Here is a 24,464-nt window from a genome sequence, read left to right as displayed (position 1 = left end):
ACGCCAAAGCCTGGAGTTCAGCCACGAACAGATTGAATTTCTCACCAAAGAAAACAAAACTCTGCATAACAACGTGAAAACTATCACTAACCAACTTACCTCTGTTACAACCCAGCTCACCTCCGTCACCACCGATAATAAAATCATGAAAGAAACTATCCTGGACTTACAATCACGCAGTATGAGAGACAATCTCGTCTTTTCCGGTATCCCTGAACACAACTCAGAGGACCCAGAGAAAACGGTAAAGGACTTCATTAAACACTAACTCAAACTATCCACAGACACGGTAAACAACATCATATTTCATCGCGTTCATCGATTAGGACAGAAAAATGGCAATAACAACCAACCCGGTCCGACTGTCGCTAAATTCGAACACTATAAACAGAAAGAACTTGTCAAACGTCAAGGAAAACAGCTAAAAGGAACGGACTACGGACTAAACGATCAATTCCCAAAGGAAATCATGGTCAGACGAAAACAACTCTTCCAAATCCGTAAACAAATGATCTCAGAAGGAAAGAAGGCAGTCATGGCAGTGGACAAACTATATATCAATGGACAGTTATTTCGTAGCAAGGACATCACTCCTTGGTTATACGAGCCCCCTCCTCCTTCCCTCTCGTAACCCCCCAGCCCCACACACACACAGCTAAAATCCATATTATCATAATCCACCAGGACAATTACTTAAACATTGACGCCCCTATGATTTGCTTTGCATAACACACTATGTGGCACCCCAAGTGCATTTCTGGATTGTTTAATGTTTTGTTGTTTTCTTCTGTTTTTATGTATGTAAATTGTACGGCTTTTGTTTTGATTTTGTTGTGTTTATACAGATTTAGCCAAGCAACTCACTTTTACTCATACTTGTTCGCACACATACACACACACTCAACAGCATCTGAGCACACCCACACCCACACACATTCACTTATTACTCTCTCCTCCTCCATGTCTGGTATAAAATTTGTCACATGGAATGTGTGTGGTTTGGGCACGCAGGCAAAGAAAAATAAACTATTCAACCACCTGACTTCACTACAGGCAGATATTTGTTTACTTCAAGAAACACACCTCTCAGAATCAGACAACATTAAGTTAAAATCTTCCCAGTTTACCCACTCATTTTCAGCTCATTACAATAAGAAACAAAGAGGAGTTTGCATTTTAATCAGTAAGTCAATATCATTCATCCATAACGCCACAATCACAGATCCAGAGGGAAGCTTCGTTATCATTAACATATCAACAATAACCCTCTGACAATTGGTAATTTATATGGCCCAAACACAGATGATCCGTCTTTCTTCCATAACTTCTTCTCATCCATATCAAACTTTTCCAACTCTCCAATAATAATAGGTGGTGATTTTAATACAGTATTAGACTCATCATTAGACAGATCTAACACACCCGGCAATAGACAGACTTGGCAATCTACAGAAACAATCATTAAATACATGACAGATTTTGGGCTTGGCGATGGTTGGCTCCTGCAATATCCAGCTGCAAGGAAATTTTCTTTTTTTTCACCAGTCCATCATTCATATTCACGTATTGATTTTTTCCTCACCAGTAACACAATCATCTCAGATATTTCTGATCACCGACTCCACCCAATTATCATCAGTGACCATGCCCCAGTATCACTCACATGGAATCATCCAAGACCACACAAACCAATCACCAGATGGCGCTTTAATACATCTCTTTTGAAGGACCCGGAAATTGAAACACTAATCAAAAGAGAGTGGGCATCCTTTCTTGAAATAAATGATTCCCCCACATCATCACCAACAATTTTATGGGAAACAGGGAAAGCTGTATTAAGAGAAATAATAATATCATTTTCTGCCGATAAGAAAAAGAAAGAGAACCAACAAGAATCTGAATTACATCAAAAAATCAAACAGCTCGAAATCACCAATGCAACTAATCCATTAGAAGAAAATGAAAAGAAGCTTAGACAACTTAAACTAGACTTAAATGAAATTATGAATAAGAAAACAAACTTTTTAATCAGCAGACTCCGTCAAGAAAATTTCAACCACAACAACAAATCTAGTAAATACCTTGCAAGTCAAATCAAAATACAAAAGGAAAAATCAACCATCTCTTCCATTAAGAACTCAGCGGGGAAGCCAACAAACTCACCTGATGAAATAAATCTAATATTTAAAGAATTTTACACCAACCTATACTCCTCAGATAACAACCCACAGGAAGAACATATTACATCATTTCTCGCCAGCCTAGATCTACCCCAACTTTCCACAGAACAAAAAAATTAATTAGACACCCCTTTAACAAATGAAGAAATACACTAAATAAAATGCCCAATAATAAGGCACCTGGACCTGATGGCTTCCCTGCTGAATTCTATAAACACTTCTGGTCCATCTTATCTACACTCTTTAATAGAATGATAACTGAGATACAACAGAACTCCAGATTCCCACCCAACATGAATGCAGCATCTATATCTCTTCTCCTCAAGCCCAATAAAGACCCCACTCTGCCATCAAGCTACCGTCCTATTTCACTCCTCAATGTTGACATTAAAATCATTACTAAAGCACTCTCCCACAGGTTAGAAAAGATCATTCCATCCATAATTCACCCAGACTAAACAGGTTTCATTAAAGGAAGAAACTCATCAAATAACACACGCAGACTCTTCAATCTAATGCACTATTCAGCCACACATCACCATAAATCTACCATAGTCACCTTAGATGCAGAAAAAGCTTTCGGCAGAGTAAACTGGCAACTCCTCATCAGCACCTTCCATAGACTTGGTTTTGGGGAATCATTTATTAACTGGATTAAAGCATTATATACCTCACCTACAGCCACAGTCATTACTAATGGTCAAACTTCACAAAGTTTCACTCTGCACAGGGGCACCAGGCAAGGATGCCCACTCTCCCCCGCTCTATTCACCATTTTCATTGAACCTTTAGCAGCAGCTATCCGTCAGGACCCCCTCATAACTGGAATCCAGACACCAAACATGCACCACAAACTCAGTCTCTATGCAGATGATATATTACTTTTTATTCAGAATCCACAACTGTCACTACAAGAGGTTATCAAAGTCATCAACTCATTTTCCCATGTCTCAGACTACTCAATAAACTGGAACAAATCGGCCATACTACCGTTAAACATGAATCGCCTGGATGTGGCAGCCCTTACATCACCCATTCCTTTTTGCACAAGTCATATTACTTACCTAGGTATCCACATCTCCTCCAGACTGTCAGAGTTGATTCATCTTAATTTCACCCCACCATAAACAATGACCTAGAACGATGGATGACCCTCCCACAATCCAATTTAGGTAGAATAGCAACAGTCAAAATGACAATCCTCCCCAAAATCAACTACCTCTTCTCAATGATTCCGATTCACCCACCTCTCTCCTGGTTTACTGCACTTGATTCATCCATCAACAAATACTACTGGAAAAATAAACCCCCAGAGGATCAAACTGGCCACACTTCAGAAACTCAAAAAACTAGGTGGACTCAATGCACCAGACTTTCACTATTATTCACTGGCAAATCAACTTCAATATATCGATAGATGAACTCATCCCTCTCAGTCAGATAACACATGGTTAGACATAGAACAAGCAATCAGCAAAGAAATTCATATCTCAGACTTACCATTTCTCAGCCAGACTGTTAAAAAACACTCCTGCTTTCAAAGCCCCACAATATCATCAACTCTGACAGCCTGGTGGAAATTCCACAGCATTACTAACTCCACTCTGGCACCTTCACTATTCACCCCGATATGGCACAACCCGGACTTTCAATGCAATAAACAACCATTAAACCTAAGGACTTGGACAGAGAAAGGAATCACTCACCTCAAACATATCATTCACAATAACTCTCTGGTTCCATTGTCTGTTCTGGTCCAGGAGTTTGGCATCGGGAGCCATCATTTTCTACAGTATTTACAAGTGTCATCATCTATTCATTCTAAATTAGGGAAAAACAATATAAACCTTGACCTCCCCTTCCCAGCCTCCACACTTATCAACTGCTCCTCCTCAAAAAAACTTCTTTCAAAAATTTACAAATTAATGTTGCAGACTGATGAAACAGTTTCACTACCCTCCATAAAATGGGAAAAAGACCTCTCCATTGCTCCCAATGCCAACTTCTGGCCCCAAATCTGCCAAAATATTTATTCCATGACAAAAAATGCCAACTTACAACTTATACAATACAAAATCATTCATAGAACCCATCTAACTGGACAAAAAATGCAAAAAATGGGATTCTCATCTGGAAATTGTTCACACTGTTCACAAAACTGCATAGATAGCTACATCCATGCAACCTGGCACTGCACACCCATCCAACATTTCTGGAAAAACATTACAGACATCTTAACTCAAACCATGGGCTGCCACATCCCGCTCTCCCCCTCCCTCTGTCTGCTAGGAGACTTATCCACAATGAATTTAGACACTACACAAAACCATTCACTCCTGGTGGCGCTAACCATCGCCAAAAAGTCTATCCTCATAAACTGGAAATCACGGAACTCCATAAATATTGCACATTGGAAAAACCTTATCACTGATTACACCTTACTGGAAAATGCAAACTCCTCTGTGGAAAAATCTCAACCCTAACTGGCGATCATTCCTTAATTTTTTTATATAAATAATAATAATTTCTTATATTAAATAATAAGCACCTATAACAAACTACCGTCATAACCAATCACTTCAGGGAATTATCACCTTCACTCATACCATCCATTTCTTTTATTTACTAATTCATTACAATTGTAACTTTCTTTGTTCTTTTGTTACTCTACGTCTACATCATAATTTGTTACCCTTTTTATTTCTTTATTTTTTTTTATGTATTTATTTATTCATTTATTTTTACTTTATTTTCTGTTTAGTCATTTTTCTGTTATTATTATTATTATTCCCTTCCCATAATATTTAGTCCAATAATTGAACCCAACCCTATTATGGCTGTCATTTAACGTGTATTTGTTTAATTATTTATCTACTTATTTACTGCTCTAAAGACACACTATTTACTACTAATTCACTACTATTATTAATATAATCATAATTTTTATTACTGTATTATCTTCTGTCTGTTGTTTATTATCATTTTACTTCTATTATTTTACTTAATTCATTTTTTTTTTTTAAGGAATAGAAAAGAAAAACAGTGATAGTGATGATAATAATAATATCAAGAAGAAATAAGAAAATTGGAAGAAAGGAACCCTGAATTCAGCTCATTCTTACTAACCATTTCAACCAAACATCTGCCTCACCTCATAGTATCAACTCTTCCATTTTTTTTAACCTTCTCTGCTCCTTTGCCTGCCCCCCCTAACCAACCTGACAAAATTGATGCCCTTCTTACAAAGACAAATTGCACATACATATATACACACATAGGTACACACACACAAATTATATCTATTTAATTATTATTTCTTCTTTTTTTTTTGTTTTTTTGTTTTGTTTTGTTCTGTTTTGTTTATCTGTATCATGTTGCTGTCTGGTCTTGGTCTGAATTGTTTGTCTTGCAAAAAAAAAAAAAAAAAAAAGAGGAGGATGAAGTCAGTATACTGACTTTCACTTTACAGTTTAAAAGACTAAATTTGTAGAAATGTTTCTTTGATATATGTTATCGATATCTTTCCTCTTCATGAAAGCAAGAGGACATCACAGCTAAGAGAATATTAGGCGATACCAAGCATTTTTGCCCTGTTGCCTTAAAAAACCACAACATCCTGTGGCCATGTTCAGATGAAATAGCTGCTAAGTACCGTGAAAAGTCCTACTTCTTGTCCAGCCAGGATGCCAGAGACTCCTTCCTTCAAAATCCTGCACAGTTTGTTGCACATGACAAACCTCTTAAGGTACAAGCTGACATTTGAAGAGAAATAAAATAAGTCACACAGTGGTTGGAAGAGCAGAAACGATCTCATATGCTCCTCTTCCTCTTCTATTCAAGCCTCCTGCCTTGAGAATATTTTTGCTGGGCAACAGAGGGTCAGGCAAGACAACTCATGGTGCATGGTTGGCACAGCAACTTGGACTCTTCCACATTCAATTCAGGGAGCTGCTCCAAATGCTGATCATGGCCAAGACAAAGAAGCAAGTACCTTATGCAGATGAGTATATGTCTCTAGAAGATGATTCTGCATATTTGGAGGCCCAAATACAAAAAGCCAGACAAGAACTCGAGAATGAGACGGAGGATAACTCTCACAACATGGATGGCGTGGAGCAGGAAGTGGAGCTTACTGAAAACGAAATGGCCATAAAAGCATACCTCTCCAGTGAAGCTCCCCTGAGTCCAGTAATCCTTGATATGGTTATTCCACTATACTGGAAACAAGAACCATACCTATCCACAGGCTTCATTTTGGTCCTGATCCTGAGGAGATCCAGTACATGGTGCAGAAACAACTTTTCCCTGATGTTATTGTAGTCATGGACGTGGATGTTACAGATGCTCAGAAACGTCTGTTGCCAAACTACCTTAAAAAGTGGCATGATCTTCAGGACAAGCAAAAAGCACAGTTGAAACTCCTTCAGGATCTACGCAAGAAAAATCGGGAGGAGAAAATGTCCAAAAGAAGAGCTGAACTCATGGCAGAGCAAAGCCCTATGGAAGCAAAAACCAATTTTAGGTATCAAGCTGACGATGACGAGGATCCAGATAACATAAAAGACAAAATAGAGGCCATACTGGAGGAGGAGTTTTCTGCAGAAGAGGATGATGAAGAGATTGTGAATGAGCCCACGGATGAAATTATTGAGAGGCTAGAGATGGAAATAAATGAACGCTTTCAAACTGATGAAAACATCCTTATAACTGTGATGGTACAAAGACACAAATTACTAAGGAACTTTGTGACACAGCCCTAATTGTTTTCCTCACACACAATGTTTAAGACGAGCGCTACGCTGTGAAGTTCTTTTGTTTGTCTTATGGACATTTCTGCTGATTTTTGCTTCTCAATTGTTAGGAACTCCGGAGTGAACATAATATTCCCAAACTAGAAGTCAATGCTGGGCTGTGTTGTGCCTGATGAATTGGCCATTCAGTGTCTGGAGGTAGTACTCATGAGTGCAGTCTGCAGCACTCGAGGGTATGTTCTGGATGGCTTTCCAATGACTCTTGGGCAGGCAAAACTGATGACTTCTCGGAGCATCATCCCCATGATAGTAGTTGAGCTTGAGCTGGGTACAGTGGAAGTGCTGAAGAGAGGCCATGTAGACGAGATGAACCCTAACAAGCCTCACCTGATGCATGACAGCTCTGAGATCCTCCAGATTAGGAATTCCTGTTACAAGAAGGAGGTGGAGTACGTAAGGCATTACTTCCAACAGCAACATCAGAACTGGTTCATCTTTGATGGCTTAAAGAGCAAATGGTGGATCTGGAACCATGTTTTAAAGGAGGTCAGCATCAGCTTGAAAATGATCCACACCTACCTGGAGAGGAGGAAAAGTGGCAAAGCAGCCTCCATCAACAGGCTGTGTATCACACCCAACAAGCTTAACTGTGGAGAGTTTGGCCACTACTGCTCCGTCTGTCTGGCTCTACATCACCACCTGGTGGATTGCTCAGAATCCACAGCCTTGACTCATGAAGCTGAATACAAGGGACGCTATTACAAATTGTGTGGTGAAAACCATCTAGAGAAATTCCTGTCAGCTCCTTATCAGTTTGTGACACCTGGCTGCCCACACACCCTCCCACAACCCCACATGCTGCCAAAAAAGCTGACCGAGATTCAGGTCAGGGACAGGTTCCCACAGCAGGCTGACATGAAAGGTTTTTGTCCTGTTACTTACCTGGATGGAAACAGGAGATATGAAGCTCTGGTTCAAGGAAGGATGGAATATGCTGTAGAATACAGGGAACGAATCTACATTTTTGAGACAAGTCAGAAACGGGACAAGTTTTTGAGAGCTCCCGAAATCTACTGGGAACAGAAACTGCCCAATAAAGTACCACCTCTTTGTGAACCTGTGCTCCTCACCTCCCTACCAATTCAGGGCTATCTAGAACAAGGAATCGCAGTACCAGTGATCAAGGCCCTGACTGCTGCTGGGCGTCTCAAACCAAAGTATCCCTTTCTCAGTGCCCAAAGATCAGCTGTCCTCTATGTAGCCTTATATTTGAAAGCTTTCAACAACAAGAGTACAGACTATACCCGCCATATGTACAGAAAGAAGCTTGCCGCGTTTGAAGAAAACTGTGCACTCATTCCTTACCTGAGCTCAGAAATGATAGGGAACTACAAACCTCCCAGTGATCGTCCCATTGCTTTTGAGTTCAAAATGAAAAGGTTTCTGGCACTAGGAGTCTTGGGAGCCAGTGTGTTGTAGTTTTTTGTCCTGTTTTGCACAATTGAGCACAGTCTGTTATTGTATTTCATATGGCAAGCTGTTGTGTACATAAACAAATATGATGTAAAAGTTACTGTTGTGATCTCTTTAAAATCAGTAATAAAGCATCCATAGTCTGAGAAACTTAAAAAAAAAAAAAAAAAAAAAAAAGATGGGCACTTTCCGAAAAACTTTCTTCCTGAATAAATAAAGCAACTGTCACTTTCTCTGGATGAAGAGTTAAACCCATGAGAGTCTGTGGGACTGCTCCACATCAACTTAACAGACTCCACTTGTGCTTCAAATGTGTAAAGTTAATGAAAACTAGAGATCTACATTTTAGTTACAGACAACATTTAGTCAGGGAGGCACTTAAACGTCATAAATTCCCACACAAACAAGTGCTGCTTCAACTCAGTGGAGGTAAAATGAATCCGGTGGGCTCCCACTGATGACGTTTCCACCATGTTCATCTCTGAAGTGCTCTGTTCTGCCTACACAAGTTATTTTCCACAGCGGTCTCGTTCCAATGTGTGAAATTCAGGATGATTCACGGGCAAAACTGCAAACATGACGACGCTCATTATCATTTCTTCATTAGTGTAACACTAAGATTCAGTAATCAATAACTTCACACAGTAAATATTTGTAAGACGTAGTTCTAAAAGAAAACGTGGAATCGTTTGTTGGTTTTAACAACCTCTGGTCTTATTTGAATCTAATGAGGACATTTTGTATATATACAGATTATTTCTGTCCTTTGATAATGCCAGTTGCTGTTGAATTAAATGGGTGAAAAGCCTGATCCGTCTCCTTAAAACCAAGAAGAACTGGTAAAGATGGTGCGTTTGTGGAATGGGAAAACAGCTAAACATGTGGGCTGTATCCCCCCCAAAAATGTACCAATATATTCTGTAATATTCTCCTGCTGGTGTTCACTGTTGGTTTGAAAGTTCTGCAGGTGTGTTTCAGTCACAGATGTATGACTGGTACCCGACTGATGGACAGACATGTTGGAATAAGATTTTGAAGCAGACAGCGATCTCATATCTCCAGAATCTGGGACCCAACTCCATCCTCCAGGATGACAATGCTCTCCCAACAAAACCAGGATTATCTGAGAAGCTCCAAAAATCTGGATGAAACGACCTATGACTCCAGACCTCAAACCAGCTGCACACTTGTTTTTCAAAATATCACTGTCTGACCTGAACATATAAGTTCTGAACTGGTTTGGAAAGTTTCAGGTCCGCTAGCGCCATCCCTGATGAGAAACAGTTAGCGGGTCCCAGCCAGCCTTTTGCCTCCCAATGTGGTGGCGTAAACGAACAGTGTGACACCGAGAATGGTCCATACTGCTTATTCCAATTCAGGGTCACAGCGAAGCTTGAACCTATCCCAGAAATTAGCAAGTGAGGGGCAGGTACACCCTGGACAGGTTGCCAGTTCATCGCAGGGCCGACACAGGGAGACAAAACACCTGGTATACAACTGGTATTAATAAAGGAGATAAATAAATAACTAAAGTTTAAATTTACACTATCCTGCTTTAATGTCTACAAACAGAAATTCATTCTTTTATATTCTTTTTGTAATTTCATTTGACTTTAAGTTAAATCAGCTTCAATATCGTCTGAATTCAACAGTGTGTCTGCAAAACTCGAGCCACAATTGAAAAGTTTTTTCACGAGTTAAAGCAGCCAATCATGTTTTACGACAACAAAAAAAAACCAGGGTTAAAAAGAACTTTTTTTCCTTTTCCAACCCTAACTCAGACTAGTGATCTCAGACTGCCATGAGATGCCACCTCCGCCATCCTCATCATCGCAGCTTCATGCTTGTGACAGTGTTAAACCAAGACTGTAAGACACGACATGTCCTCCATTAAAGTTCAGTCTCAGAGTACACTTATATCCTCATAAATTCTGGTATTTGCCAGTTTTATCTTCTCTACAAAATAAAAGTTTAACATTTTGCATCAGTTAACGACCTGATTTCTTTGTTTCAGGTAAAAGGAGAAGAGGATGCGGTCTTGGTGGGACAGATCATTGTGGCTGGGAGCTGGGCGGTTTCCTCATGTCAAACATAAACATCTGGACAGACCCTCGACCCTGTGTGTGCTCTTTTTGTCTCTTCTCTGCTCTATAATAAAATTCAATTGAAGCTGCAACATCCAACATTACTGTAGCAGATCACCTAAAAGGGCATTTTGCTTTTATTCCCTACATGGCGAGTGGATGGTACAGCAGCTGGGGTCAAAGTGAATGTGTGCGCCTTGTGCGTTTTAAAAGGAGAATAAAGGATCACAAAGCTGTTTCCTGAACTGTGGAGTCCGTCAGCTGGCATGATGGCAGAGACATCTTTGTGTCCAAGTCGTCGTCTTCCGTCTCTGCTCTGTCGCTTTCTGCTTCCTTGTCCTCCGTGACCAAGTCCTCTTTGCAGCAAGTTGCTCCGTTACGTTCCTTCTTGGCCATTTGATAAGGCTGCATATGGACTTCTTTGGGCTGGTCAGTGAGTAAAGAAACTATTGAAAGCACATGAGGGACTAAAGTGGAAAATGTACAGCTGTAGCAGGTGCAAACATGAAGTTACCTTCTGAGTCAGAGGAGTGATGCAGCAAAGCTTCTCCTTGTATTGCTCCGGCAGGAAGAAGAGTAACGTGCCCAGGACTGGGAAAACTGTTCCTGGAGTCAGCTCTTTCTCTTTCATTGGTCCTAGGACGTGGAGAAGACAAGAAAACACGGCACATTTAAAATCAAACGTTTCGCACACTAATTTTAACTTTGTTTCCGGATTGTACTGGATCTGATGCATCTACACTCACCATCTAATTTACCAGGTCCACCAGTTCAGTTACTGGTGAACAGAAATATCTAATCAGCCAATTACATGGCAGCAAGTCAACACATGTAGTCATGCAGACGTGGTGAAAACGACTTGCTGAGGTTCAGAGAATTGGAATGCAGAAAAAAGAGGATTTAAGTGACTTTGAACTTGGCATGGTTGTTGGTCTGAGTATTTACTGGGATTTTCACACACAACCATCTCCAGGGTTTCCAGAGGTGGTCTGAAGAAGAGAAAGTATCCAGCGAGCAGCAGTTGTCTGGACCAAAATGTCTTGTTAATGTCAGAGGTCAGAGGAGAATGGTTAGACTGGTTGGACAGGATAGAACTTAGACTGATAGAAAGGCAACAGGAAGTCAAATCAGCACTGGGTCCAACCAAAGTCTGCAGAATAGCATCTGTTGTAACTAGTCCTGGGCAACAATTAAAATTTTTAATCGCCATTAATCGCCTGACATGCTGTGATTAATCGTGATTAATTGGATTGTTATGCTCAAAATGTCTCTTTTCTTTAGAAGAAGGCCTACAGCTATAAAAAGAAAATGCAGTAAGTTTTGGTTACACGACATCAGGGGTCTCAGACCTGCGACTCTGGAGCTGCAAGTGTCTCTCTGGACCTTCCACAATGTCTCTAAATACGTGGCTAAATATTTTTTTTAAATCTGTCTTTCTTGTCATTAGGTTGGAAACCAGGGACTTTTTTTTTTTACTTTACATAATTTTCCACAAATATCTACATCCCTTAGAAGAAAGTCTATTTATCCGCTTTTTATAAGGGTTTTATGTTTTTCTTTATTTTAAAACCTAAAAATGGAAATAAAAATGTGATTCTTCAAAAATAAATATCCTATGGTGGCTCTTTATTAAGAATATATATATTAAGTTGCCTTTTTGCAGCTCTAAAGGAGTTTTATTTAGCTGGCTGAGGGACAAATGGCTCTTTGGATTGGAAAGGCTGCAGACCCCTGCACTAAACATATAAACAGGTTTAGCAGCAATTTTCAGATAAAATATTTCTTCATATATATTTATAAAATCAAATATTTATGAGAAAGAAGGAAGAAATGTTCAGGATTTACTAACTAAAAGGTAAAAATTCAGCAGGATGGATTTAAAGCTGTGAAGCTGCTTCCTTCTAAACACAGAAGGAACAATATGTGATGAATATCAGCATCAGGTGAAGACAGAAAGCAGGATGAGAATCTCACAGCTTCTAGATGGTGAGGAGAGAGAAATATTCACAATATGCACAATAACTTCCATCCATGCACCTTCACTGCTTCATTATCCAGATTTCTGGCCTATAAATTCTCTAAACTTTCATTTTTTGTTTGACTGTTTAGCTTCACCTCTGCACCTGCAGCCTCCGCTACCGGGAGTTAAGGGTTAACATCTGGTTTACAGGTGTAATGTCAGGTCTGTAGATGTAACTATAAACATGTGTGGTATCCACAGAAAGTCCAGAATCTCAGCTACCAGCTCAGCAAAACCATTTCTATCACCAACAAACACAGTTAAGACAACAATAATTAAAAGGTACACAAAGTCCGAACACACATGTAAACACAGATGTTTCCCCATGAACACGAACAAACGGCTCCTCTACTGAAAGCTCACATCTCACAGATTCCACAGCTGGAAGTTTCATCTCGTTACGACCAAGATTCACCGAACCAGAGGCAGAAGAAGACCTGATTTATGCTGCATGTTTGTAAAAGTCAGAAAACATGTCTTACCTTTGCTGTGTTGCATAAATTAAAACCGCATTTATTAAAATAAATAAATAAAAAGTTTCTCATTGTCTTTTGGGAGCAGTTTCCATCCAAAAATCAAGATGTCCTGCCATCTGCAGGTTTAGACAAAGAGAAACGCCGGTTCTTCTTCTTCTTTCTTAAGTTCCAGACAGAAAAACGTCTCTTCATGTTAATAAACCCGCTCCCTCCTGATTACATCAGAAGCACCGCTGCAGCAGGGAAGAGAGACACGGACGCCATGTTTCTGTCATCAAAGCCAGCGGCGTGATAAAAAAAAAAATTTAACGCCGTTAATTAAGTGTTGCGTTAACGCGCGATTAACGTGTTAATGTGCCCAGCACTAGTTGTAACATTTCATTCAGATGTCATACATCTTCTTTCTGAAAATACACATAACATAAAATGTATTTTCTATGCGACTGCATTTCCTGAGGGTGTTAAGAACATTTCACAGAGGCTGCTGGTGTCCTTCTGGTGCTCCACTGAAAGCATCTTAATGTACTGTATATGTGTGGTACAGCAGTTGCACAGTAGCTCAGAGGGATCGTCCGCTGCCCTCTCCAAACACTAGAAGAACCACACAGTTCCCATAGCCTTAAAAAAGCACAGACTATCATTAAGGACAATTCACACCCTGAGCACTCTGTCTGAACTGCTGCCGTCAGGCAGACGATACAGAATAAAAACCAGGACAAATAGATTCAAAGACAGTTTTTATCCAACTACTTACTTGCTGAACAATAGAGCCCACAGAATGTTCAATATATAAGTAAAAAAACAAACAAACAGCTGTATATAGAAACCACACACATTACGCAAATATCTCACATGTATATATATATAAAAATAAATAATTATGGCCCACCATTCAGTTGGTCTGAAAGAATCTGGCCCCAGGCCAAATGTAGTTATTGACCCCTGCTTTATGACCACAGTGGAGCATCTTCTGATGCTACTTCCAGCAGTATAATGCACCATGTCACAAAGCTCAGATCATCTCCACCTGCTTTCTAGAACATGACGATGAGTTCACTGGACTCCAACGGCCTCCACAGCCACCAGATCTCAGTCCAGTAGAGCAGAGGTTGCCAACCTATCTTCCTTGAGAATCCTCTTCATCCCCTGCCAGATCTCATGCTGAAACCATGCTTGGTTTTTTTTGCTCTAATTAACAAGATTCTCACCATAAATACTGTATTCTAGATGAGTCTTGTCCTTCGAAAAAGACAAAGTAAAATTACCCTAATGTTTTTTTTTTATTTTTTTATTTTGTTAAACAGGAAAAAATTTCTCCGACACATATTAAAGGTTACCAGGATAGAGATGAAGTGCTCCCCTACTGTAGCTCTACCAGTTCACTGATCTCACTAAGCACCCATTCATGGATGAAAATAGCCTTTTAAATGTTTTTTTCTTGTTTTCTTTTGATACGTGTTAAAATATTCTACAGCAGATTTTGATGATCCCATTTATTCACTCTGAGATCAGATTTAAAATGTTTTTTTTTTCCTTCAGGCTCCCAAAACGGCAGTTCCATGTGAACAAAATGGTCACAGCCTAGGAGACCCCCCGCGCTTTCTGGGAGGCCCTGGACCTCAGGTTGGAAACCACTGCAACAGAGCAGCTTTGGGATGTGGTGGAACGGGAGATTCTCATCATGGATGCAGCCGACAAACCTGCAGCAACTGTGTGATGCTGTCATGTCAATATGGAGAACACCTCTGAGGAAGGTTTCCACCACCTCGTTGGATCTATGACACCAAGAATTAAGGAAGCTTTGAAGGAAAAAGGGGTGCTACAAGGAACTGGTGAGGCAGAGCTGATAAAGTAGCTGCCGAGTTTAGATGCAAAGAAAATATGAAACTTGACCAAGTGGAAATGAAACAACTCACACATCCCTCAAGTTTACACACAAGTTAGTCAGATCTAGCTGGTAGTGTTTCTAGTTGTTTTCAGTCTTTCTATCTTCAGTTGTTAACACGAGCATGTCAGAGAGAGGAGGTGTGGGGGAATGACAGCTGTGGAAATCGCAGCGCTTGACAAAAGCAGATGATGCTTCTGACATGACCACTGCATGCATTCTCAACTCAGCCTCTAACTCAGCTGCAATTTAAAACCTTTTACTTAAAGTTATGTTTGACTTTTTTGGCTCTTTTTCTATAAAAAGATAAAATAGAAAAAGAGCCTCGGCCCATTTTAACTGGTGGAAGTGACGCAAGGTGAATCGTTCCCTAACAACCTCCTTATCTCTGATTTCCATTTGAACTTAAAATGAAAAATTTAAGCCGATGAGCAGAAAGAGAGATAAAGACAAGACTGACAACAGAAGATCAGAGAGGTGGTGAGGAGAGACTGTGCTGTCCTTGCAAGAACTGCCTTTCAACACCAACAGAGGAGCGCCACCTTCTGGTATGACCCAGTACAGTTTCATTCTGACTCATGGGACTTGAACTTGCAGCTGTCCTTCACTTGAGCTGTGATTGAACTTTCATTGTGCTGCTTTTCAGTGTTCAGGTGGCTGAGAACAGAACTGAACTTACAGTTGTGCTCATAAGTTTACATACCCTGGCAGAATTTATGATTTCTTGGCCATTTTTCAGAGAATATGAATGACATCACAAAAACTTTTCTTTCACTCATGGTTAGTGTTTGGGTTAAGCCATTTATTATCAAACAACCATGTTTACTCTTTTTAAGTCTTAATGACAACAGAAACTACACAAATGACCCTGATCAAAAGTTTACATACCCTTGAGATTTTGGCCTGATAACATGCACACAAGTTGACACAAATGGGTCTGAATGGCTACTAAAGGTAACCACCCACACCTGATCTGTCTGCTTTCAAACAGAGTTCAGTGAGGCGGATGGCTGATGTTTTGGGGATGTGTGAGCTACAAAGGAACGGGAAACTTGGTCCAAATTGATGGCAACATGAATGCAGCATGTTATCAAAAACATACTAGAGGAAAATTTGCACTCATCAGCCTGGGAGCTGTGTATGGGACGTACTTGGACATTTCAACATGACCCCGATCCAAAACACAAGGCCAAGTCGGCCTGTCATTGGCTACAGCAGAATAAAGTGAAGGTTCTGGAGCGTCCATCTCAGTCTCCTGACCTCAATATCATTGAGCCACTCTAGGAAGATCTCAAGTGTGCAGTTCATGCATTACAGCCCAAGAATTTACAGGAACTGGAGGCCTTCAGCCAAGAAGAATAGGCAGCATTACCATCAGAGAAGATAAAGAGCCTCATCCACAACTAGCACAAAAGACTCCAAGCTGATGTTAAAGGAGGCAACACACGGTGTTAAAACCCGAGGTATGGAAACTTTTGATCAGGGTCATTTGTGTAGTTTCTGTTGTCCTTATTATAAAGAGTAAACACTTTGTTTGATAATAAATAGATTAACTCAAACAATAACCATGAGTGAAAGAAAAGTTTTTGTGTTGTCATTTATATTCTCCGAAAAATGGCCAAAAAAAAATCAGAAATTCTGCCGGGGTATGTCAACTTATTTTGTCAAACAGTGGGTCTCATTCAATAATAGTTGGTAAAAGTAACACTACATATTTTTTTTACATCAACACAGACCAACAGTGACCAGGCCTTTTCTCATCTGCTTATCATTCTCTTAGTTTTTGATTTCTGGAGGAAAAATATTGAAACAAACACACAACAGAAACTATTTACATGTACACTCTTTCCTTTACACATATTAATAGTTATTCATGTCACTATTTACCCGACTCAGCTCACCTGAGGCACCCCCATGCATCGAAAACGTCTTCTTGGCTGTATGCCATTATTTTAGTTTCATACAGACGTAGAACTTTCTGCTCGCTTGTTGATCTTTGGCTGCTCCTGATTGGACATTGCTGTCAATTGAAGCTCTCTGATTGGTGGAAAGTTTGACAGGAAGTGGCTTCATCATAATTTCCAGGTCAAAATAGAGGTCTCTTAGCAACATAGCAATGATAGTGAATCCACAAAAAATTATCATGGATTCACTTATTGTGGACTTAACATATAGAGTCTCTGGAAAAACTCTTCATTTTGCGGCTGAATTGTAAACCTCCTGGACAGGATATCCCATCCAGAATGTTTACAATCCAGGTTTATAACCCAGCCTGCAAAACTTCCATATATCATCTAAAGGGTAAGCTATCCATCACAATTTACCCCATACCATACTAGAGAAATTGTTAAAAATACAAGTGATAGTGCTTGAGGGCACCAACAGTGGAGTTTTAAGGGTTTTACTTTAGTCTTCTGGCTTACAAAGAAATCTGAATGAAAATGATAACCATACGGACGCTGGCCTGAACTGTATCATGTAAAATGCTGTTAAAGAAAAAACACTGTCTTATAGCTATAGTCCAGTCCATGTGCTTACCTGTTATCAGACTAACTATCAGCCCAACCACCACCACAGTGGCTGAGTTGTGAGCACTGTACCACATGTAGGACAACGAGTAGAGCGCCTCCACACCGGTCGGTCTGAGAGACGGACGAAAGAGAAACAAAAGCGTAAATATTGCTTTCTTTGGTTAGATCATAGATTATTCTTCTCACATCTTCCTATCGTCTTTCCTTCATCTTTCTGAGAAATCCAGCAATTAAAGGTTTAAAGACAACAACAAACAGATTTTCCCTCCCTGCAGCAACATCAAAGCACATTTACAAAGACACATAGATGTGACGGGTTACCTTGGCTTCGGTGCAGCAGTGCTGACCAGTGAGGTCAGAATGGTGGTAGTCATGTTGTCAAACGGTGGCAGAGCTGTGCTGTTGAGTGGTGGCACTGGTGTTGGACCAGACATGCGTGTGATAAAGCTACCGATGCCTATCCAGAAGGCCATGGCAAGGCCTGCTGCCAACCCGAGCACGGCACCCTGAGAGGAGGAGAACAGGAGGTGGAAACAAGCACATGAAACCTCCAAGGAGACACAAATATACAGCATTTCCTTGTCAAAATATGTGTTTTGAAGTCAGACTCACAATAGGGTTTGCCCAGGGGAAGAACATTCCCAGGCAGAATAGTCCCAGAAGGGGCCCCCCCACCATGCCAAAGATACTGAAGGCTGCCTGAGGACACACAACGGGGCAATAATGCAAATATTTGCTGTACAAACACACCAACAAAAAAAAAAAAAAAAAAAAAAAAAAAAAAAATAGGGAATATCTACTTTCCCTTATTTTGAAACTGCCTTCACACATGTACTCTAGTATTGAGATGTTCCAGAGATGTTCTGGAGCAGCATCGTGGATGATTCCAACAAAATAGATTTGTTGTTTCCGACTGTCTGTGGCGATTCCTGCTTCACGTATTCTCTAAACTGCAATTCCCTCTGGGATTAAATGACAACACCATCTGGACTTCCTCCAAAAAGTCTCTGGTGTTTATGTGTGAAAATGTACTACTACTGCTACTAATACTACAGCTCTAGCAGTCTCTGACTAAACATATGTTTGTCAGGCTGTTATTGATGGGTTAGTATTACTTCACTGGAGTAGTTACCTGCAGCACAGATCCCATTACAGAGGCGATGTAGGCCATAGCCAGGCACACCAGACCGTAGACCAAAGCTTAGGAGAGCACATGACACAGACCTTTTTTCATCTTCAACAAATAATTAACCAAGTTAATCGACCAAAGACTAAAGACTTGTCTTACCGAGCCCTTTGGAGAGCAGTGTGGCTTTTGCTTCAGTCATATTAGGAAAATGGGGTTTAATCAAGTCCTCCATAGTTACTGTTGCCAAGGAGTTGAACGCTGATGAGATGGTGCTTAAAAGGTGAAAAGAAAGAAGACTGAATTACAGGGCTTTGGGGAAAAAGCACAGCTGTCTGCAGAGCAATTATTCAGTACAAACAAAGAGCCCATTTTATCAGGACCACCTTACTAGTAACAGGCTGGAGCCCTTTTCCCTTCAGAACTGCCTCAATTCTTGGTGTCATAGATTGAACAAGGTGTTCACACAGTTGCTGCAGGTTTGTCGGCTGCACCCATGATGACAATCCCCCCCACCACCACCATCACACCAGCAGCAGCCTGAAGCGTTGATCCAAGGCAGGATGGATCCATGTTTTCATGATGTTTCCAGCAGATTCTGAGTCTAGCATCTGAATGTGGAGCTGAAATGGAGACTCATCAGACCAGCAACGTTTCTCCATCTTCTATTGTCCAGTGTTGGTGAGTGTGTGTGAATTGTAGCCTCAGTTTCCTGTTCTTAGCAGGCACCCGGTGTGTCTTCTGCTGCTGGAGCTCATCTGCTTCAATAATTGTTCATCATTGTTCAATTGCTCAGTTTGAACTTCAGCAAGTCGTCTTCACCACGTCTACATGAAGTGTTGGTTTGCTGCCATGTGATTGGCAGGTCACATATTTGGGACAATAAGCAGCTGAACAGGTATACCTGTTAAAGTGGACGTGAGTGTGTGTGTGTATATATATATATATATATATATATGGATCTGTGTCCATATTCAGTCTTCAAAACAGAATTTTTATACCAACAACATTTTATGCCATGTTGCTTCATCATGTGATTGGCAGATCGGCTTCTCCAAATAAGAGAAATCCATGACTGATTTTACTGCTCTTTGCACACTGTGGGATGATGATGCAAATGTTAAATCCCAATGAAGTGGACACATCTACTCAATAATAAAATATATTGGAAGAAAATCTGATATTAATAGTTTAAAAAGTATGAAGAAGACATGTGGTCCATCCATTCATTTTCTGCCGCTTATCATGAGTCGGGTCGTGGGGGCAGCTGCCTAAGCAGGGAAACCCAGACTTCCCTCTCCCCGGCCACATTCACCAGCTCATCCGGAGGGATCCCGAAGCGTTCCCAGGCCAGCCCCGAGATGTAGTCTGTCCAGTGTGTCCTGGGTCTTTCCCGGGGCCTCTTTCTGGTGGGACGTGCCTGGAACACCTCACCAGGGAGACGTCCAGGAGGCATCCTAACCAGATGCCCGAGCCACCTCATCTGGCTCCTCTCGATGTGGAGGAGCAGCGACTCTACTCTGAGCCCCTCCCGGATCACCGAGCTTCTCACCCTATCTCTAAGGGAGAGCCCGGCCACCCTGCAGAGAAAACTCTTTTCGGCCGCTTGTATTCATGATCTTGTTCTTTCGGTCACTACACACAGCTCGTGACCATAGGTGAGGGTAGGAACATAGATCGACCGGTAAATTAAGAGCTTTGCCTTTTGGCTCAGATCCTTCACCACTACAGACCGATGCAGAGTCTGCATCACTGCAGACGCTGCACCGATCCGCCTGTCCAGCTCCCTCCATCCTTCCTGAGATACATGAACTCCTCCACTTGGGGCAGGACCTCATTGCCGACCCGGAGAGAGCACTCCACCCTCTGAATTGTAATCTGGGACACCTCTGCTGCTCTCCCTCAACCAGGCTGCTAAACTTCTACCATGCTTGTCCCAGTTTATTAACAGGGAACAGGGATGGTTCAATCAACTGGAAATGCTGGCTTCAAATTCCAATTTCAATTTGACAATGATTGAATAATCTAAACAAACTGATATTTTACACATATAAATAACATTACAATTAAAATTTTTGTTCAGTTTAGTCAATTGAAAACTTTCCATATAAACAGAAAAAGCCAACATGACGCATCTCTACTTTCTACTGCGTTTCTGAGTCATTTACCTGAGAGCTCCACTGAAGAGACAAGCCACAAACAGTCCTGGAAGGCCGGGCAGATCCCTAAACACGTCCATTACAAAGTACAGCACCATCTGCACAAAGAAATTTTTCATCAGTGACCATCAACACAACACGATTGTCTTTGTACCGCTCTAACATGAATACAGTCTGTGTGCACCTGGTCGTTAGTTTGGACGTAACCCTTATCCAGAGGGCTGTCCTCTCCATAACGAGCGAACATGACCAGACCCATCAGACAACCTAAACACAGGACGACCTGCTGGCACGGGAAAACCACATAGCAGGACCTGAGAGGGAACAAATTCACACCATTATTTAGCCTCTTAACGGGGGAGCCAAGAACTGAGAAACTGATGATACCCACATGACAGCTTCCTTCTCAGTGCGGGAACTGAGGTATCTCTGAACCTGCGCCTGGTTAACACCATAGAGAGCCAACATGAGAAAGATTCCTCCTACACCCAGCGTCCAGAAGGTGTGACGCTGCAGAGGGTCAGGGTTCAGGCTACGGTGAGGAAGCCATGGTTACATTAACTCTCATTACATCGTACCTGATGCTTTGTCAACATTTCACACCACAGCTCTGCTTAGTACTCACTCTAGTCCAGCGATGCGGCTGCCATTGATGGCTTTCCTCCACACCTCTCCCATACCTCCTGCTTGACTGCCCCCCACTATGATAACAGCTAGCTGGCCTGCAAACATCACCACAGTCTGGAACACATCAGTCCAGATCACAGCCTTCAGACCCCCCTGGGAAACAGAAACATGGTGGCTGATCATATTATATCATATATTCATCAAAAATGAGCAAAAAACAAGAAAGAGGAAAAAACTCAAGAGGTGGCAAATTTAGCAACTTACCAGAGCTGTATACAGAGTACACACCAGTCCCATAGCCAACACTGCCCCCCAGAGGTCAAACCCTGTCACTGCAAGTCAGAGTGAAAACCACATGCTGTAAAATCTAAACATGCCACAACTGGAGGCTCTAAAGGGTGGGAATATTAAATTCTGAACCATGAAAACCAGGGGCCTGTTTAGTCCAGGATCAGAGGAGAAAGTGAGGATTGTCCAAAGCTTGTCAGAGGATTCTGGATTAGATCACAGATCAGTCACAGATTACCTGATGCTGACATGGAAAAGTTGCTTTTCCTTACTTAACAAATAAACTTAAAAAAACTTATAATCGCACCTCAGTTGATTGTATTCTTATTTTAATTTCACTTCGCCCCTACAGAGCAACAGCTAGTGACAGAGGCTTACATATCATTAAATCATATTAGATTGTAGCATTATGAGTGAATACAGCTGCAAACACTTATGGGAGTTCATGTTGTTGGCAAAAACAGACCTCATTGTGTATCGTTAGCAGTTATAAATCCAAAAGGTGTTAGCTAAATGACATTACTACCCATTATGTTTAGCTCGTTTTTGGTGCCACATCTTCTTGGCTTTATTCCAGCCATAGAGGAGCATTCATTTAGTTTGTTTAGGCACACACAGAACTCTCTGCTCACTTGTCATCTTTGTCTGCTCCTGATTGGACATCACATGGGTCAAAAGTTAGCCAGGAAGTATGTTAACCATAATTTCAAGGTCAAAACAGAGGTCTCTTAGCAACACTGTAGCGAGAGCAATCTTTTTTTATTATTAAAATGTGATAAATAATGGTATAAAGATATCCTGTCCAAGTTTACAACCCAGCCTGGAAAACTTCCATAGGTCACCTAAAGGGTAAGTCATCATCACATTCTACCCCACAGAGGTACACACTACGGTTCCTGAGAAACTGTTGTCAATGTAAGCGATAGCGCCAGGAATCTAGAGTTTTATGGGTTAAACCTTCACCAAATGTAGACACTTTCAGGTTGAAAACATTTCTGTTCTCATGTGCCTGTCCATGAAGTCTGCACTGCATCTTTTAATTCATTTAGACTGCTGCTTGATTTTAATCATTTTAATGCAGTGATTTTGTATTATTTTATATATTTTATTATTTTGGCAACTAGTGTTTTAATATGATTTTAATGGTTTGTAAATCTCTTTATATGATTTATTATGTAAACACACTGAAGTGCTTTTATGTATTAAATGTTCAATACAAATAAAGTTGGCTTGGATATAAAAAAATGGATCAAATAGTTTTAAAACTGTACCTAACATTTCTGACTGATGAACAGCTTCAGTGTTAACGGAGCCTGGCTGTTAGCGTAACGTGGCGCAGGCCAGCTGTACAGAATAAATAAGCATTTCAGAAAGTTACTGCTTTTGTGAAAGCAAATCAAGGCTAAATTTAGCCAGAATAACTAGGATAGCTAATCCCTGCTTATTCCCTAGGTTTTTGTGAAACCGCTTCAGGTGTATTCATGTATTTACCTGCATTAAGAGCAAGTGCTGGCGCATACAGGACTACCCCCATATAAATGACCTGCAGAGAGAGACGACAATTATAGAAGCTTTCTGACTTCAAAAAGTTTTAATAAAGACGGCACCATATTGATGGTACCAATACGGGGCAATTTTATTTCAGTTAAACAAAACCTGAGCTCTGATATTTCATTTCTGAAAACACATCTGGATTGTTGCATTGGTAAAATCAGGAACTGTAAAGTTCGAACATCAGTTAATATTCTCAAGGAAGAAAGAAACTGCTGTTAAAATTAGAAAACAACACAAGGGTCAATGTAACGTGTGCAGGAAGAAGGTTTCAGTCAGACTAATCCTCATCTAGTTATGGATAAACAGATAAAGGAATGTTTTGGCTTGTAAACAAACATTTATTGCAGTTAAGTTGCTGATTAACTGTCTCTAGTACAGACAACATAAAATAATTCAACAACAGTCTTTGATAATGTGAGCATAGAAAAAATAAATATATGATGCAGAACAAGATACCATCTGAAAGATGAAGGTCACAGTCCCACAGATGCGAACTGTCTTGTTAAATCGCAGCTCCAGATACTGTTGGAGAGAACATAAAACAGAAAAAAACAAACAAAAAAAGGCAAAAATCAAAGGTGTCATCACATATCATCTCAGAGGGTTTCTGCATTACAGAGTCAGAGCAGCAGATGTTACTCGCTCTTCCTCTGGTCAATGATCAACATCCTCCATAAAGAATGTTTAACGATGTTCATTCTTATAAACATCAACCTCTTAGATAATTATATTTAAAAGACAGATTAGGAGGATGAGGATGTAAGCTCTGAGATCATATTTGAGAAAGACAAAGACAGAAGGAGAAAAGTGTGTCGACAGTGTGAATAAAAAAAATAGAGACGGGAAAGAGGATATTTAAAATAAGGCTAGAAAACAATGACTGCATAAATCCAGTCCAGCGTAACAGTTAATTATGCATCATTTTATATCTCGTGAGCAATCAAGACACCTAAAGATAAGCTTGTATAGCGAAAGTGATGTAAACCAGAGGGAAAGAATCAGATACCTCATACGCACTAGACAGCTGGAGTCTGTAGAAAACTGGTATAAATACATGAGCTGGGATGAGCAGACCGAAGAAATAGGAGCAGCCCAGAAACCAGTACTGAGTTCCAAAGGTGTAGACTTCCGACGGAGCGCCCAGGATGGCCACGGCAGACTGGAATGTGGCCAGCAGGGACAGGGACACGGGCAGGCAGCTCATGGAACGGTCAGCCATCAAGAACTCCTGAGAAAACCATCATGTTTCAACACGAGTGCTACACATGGCTCGCTAAAGTATTCACCATTTTTCCTGAGTGGGGTTTAGT

General features: G+C 40.7%; 2 protein-coding genes across 5 annotated transcripts in view; one reads left to right on the top strand and one right to left on the bottom strand.

The window, feature by feature from the left end:
* Positions 1 to 5,715: 5,715 nt before the first annotated feature.
* On the top strand, positions 5,716 to 8,553 carry LOC121634195 (adenylate kinase 9-like; the record flags this gene model as incomplete). The annotated part of the gene is given in 4 exon segments (XM_041976708.1): positions 5,716 to 5,925; positions 6,021 to 6,435; positions 6,438 to 6,895; positions 7,121 to 8,553. Coding segments are annotated over 4 exon segments (2,373 nt in total), but the record flags the coding sequence as incomplete, so codon positions are not given.
* A 1,664-nt stretch (positions 8,554 to 10,217) lies between these two features.
* slc5a6a (solute carrier family 5 member 6a) overlaps positions 10,218 to 24,464 on the bottom strand; it is a 29,059-nt gene continuing 14,812 nt past the window's right edge. For all 4 annotated transcript variants that reach the window (XM_041975844.1, XM_041975843.1, XM_041975846.1 and 1 more), the window contains 15 exons: positions 24,161 to 24,382; positions 23,611 to 23,676; positions 23,092 to 23,143; positions 21,577 to 21,644; positions 21,311 to 21,465; positions 21,077 to 21,217; positions 20,870 to 20,999; positions 20,695 to 20,783; positions 18,689 to 18,801; positions 18,533 to 18,600; positions 18,013 to 18,099; positions 17,722 to 17,906; positions 17,408 to 17,511; positions 11,003 to 11,124; positions 10,218 to 10,914 (listed from right to left, as the gene is read on the bottom strand). In XM_041975844.1, the coding sequence (XP_041831778.1) occupies positions 10,714 to 10,914; positions 11,003 to 11,124; positions 17,408 to 17,511; positions 17,722 to 17,906; positions 18,013 to 18,099; positions 18,533 to 18,600; positions 18,689 to 18,801; positions 20,695 to 20,783; positions 20,870 to 20,999; positions 21,077 to 21,217; positions 21,311 to 21,465; positions 21,577 to 21,644; positions 23,092 to 23,143; positions 23,611 to 23,676; positions 24,161 to 24,382 (1,803 nt within the window). In that variant the 3' untranslated portion in view covers positions 10,218 to 10,713. The remainder of the gene's footprint in view (positions 10,915 to 11,002; positions 11,125 to 17,407; positions 17,512 to 17,721; positions 17,907 to 18,012; positions 18,100 to 18,532; positions 18,601 to 18,688; positions 18,802 to 20,694; positions 20,784 to 20,869; positions 21,000 to 21,076; positions 21,218 to 21,310; positions 21,466 to 21,576; positions 21,645 to 23,091; positions 23,144 to 23,610; positions 23,677 to 24,160; positions 24,383 to 24,464) is intronic.

The sequence above is a fragment of the Melanotaenia boesemani genome, chromosome 22, assembly GCF_017639745.1.
Source record: "Melanotaenia boesemani isolate fMelBoe1 chromosome 22, fMelBoe1.pri, whole genome shotgun sequence".
NCBI lineage: Eukaryota > Metazoa > Chordata > Actinopteri > Atheriniformes > Melanotaeniidae > Melanotaenia > Melanotaenia boesemani.
The sequence above is the reverse complement of the archived record's forward strand: the minus strand, read 5'-3'. Positions and strand labels throughout refer to the sequence as shown.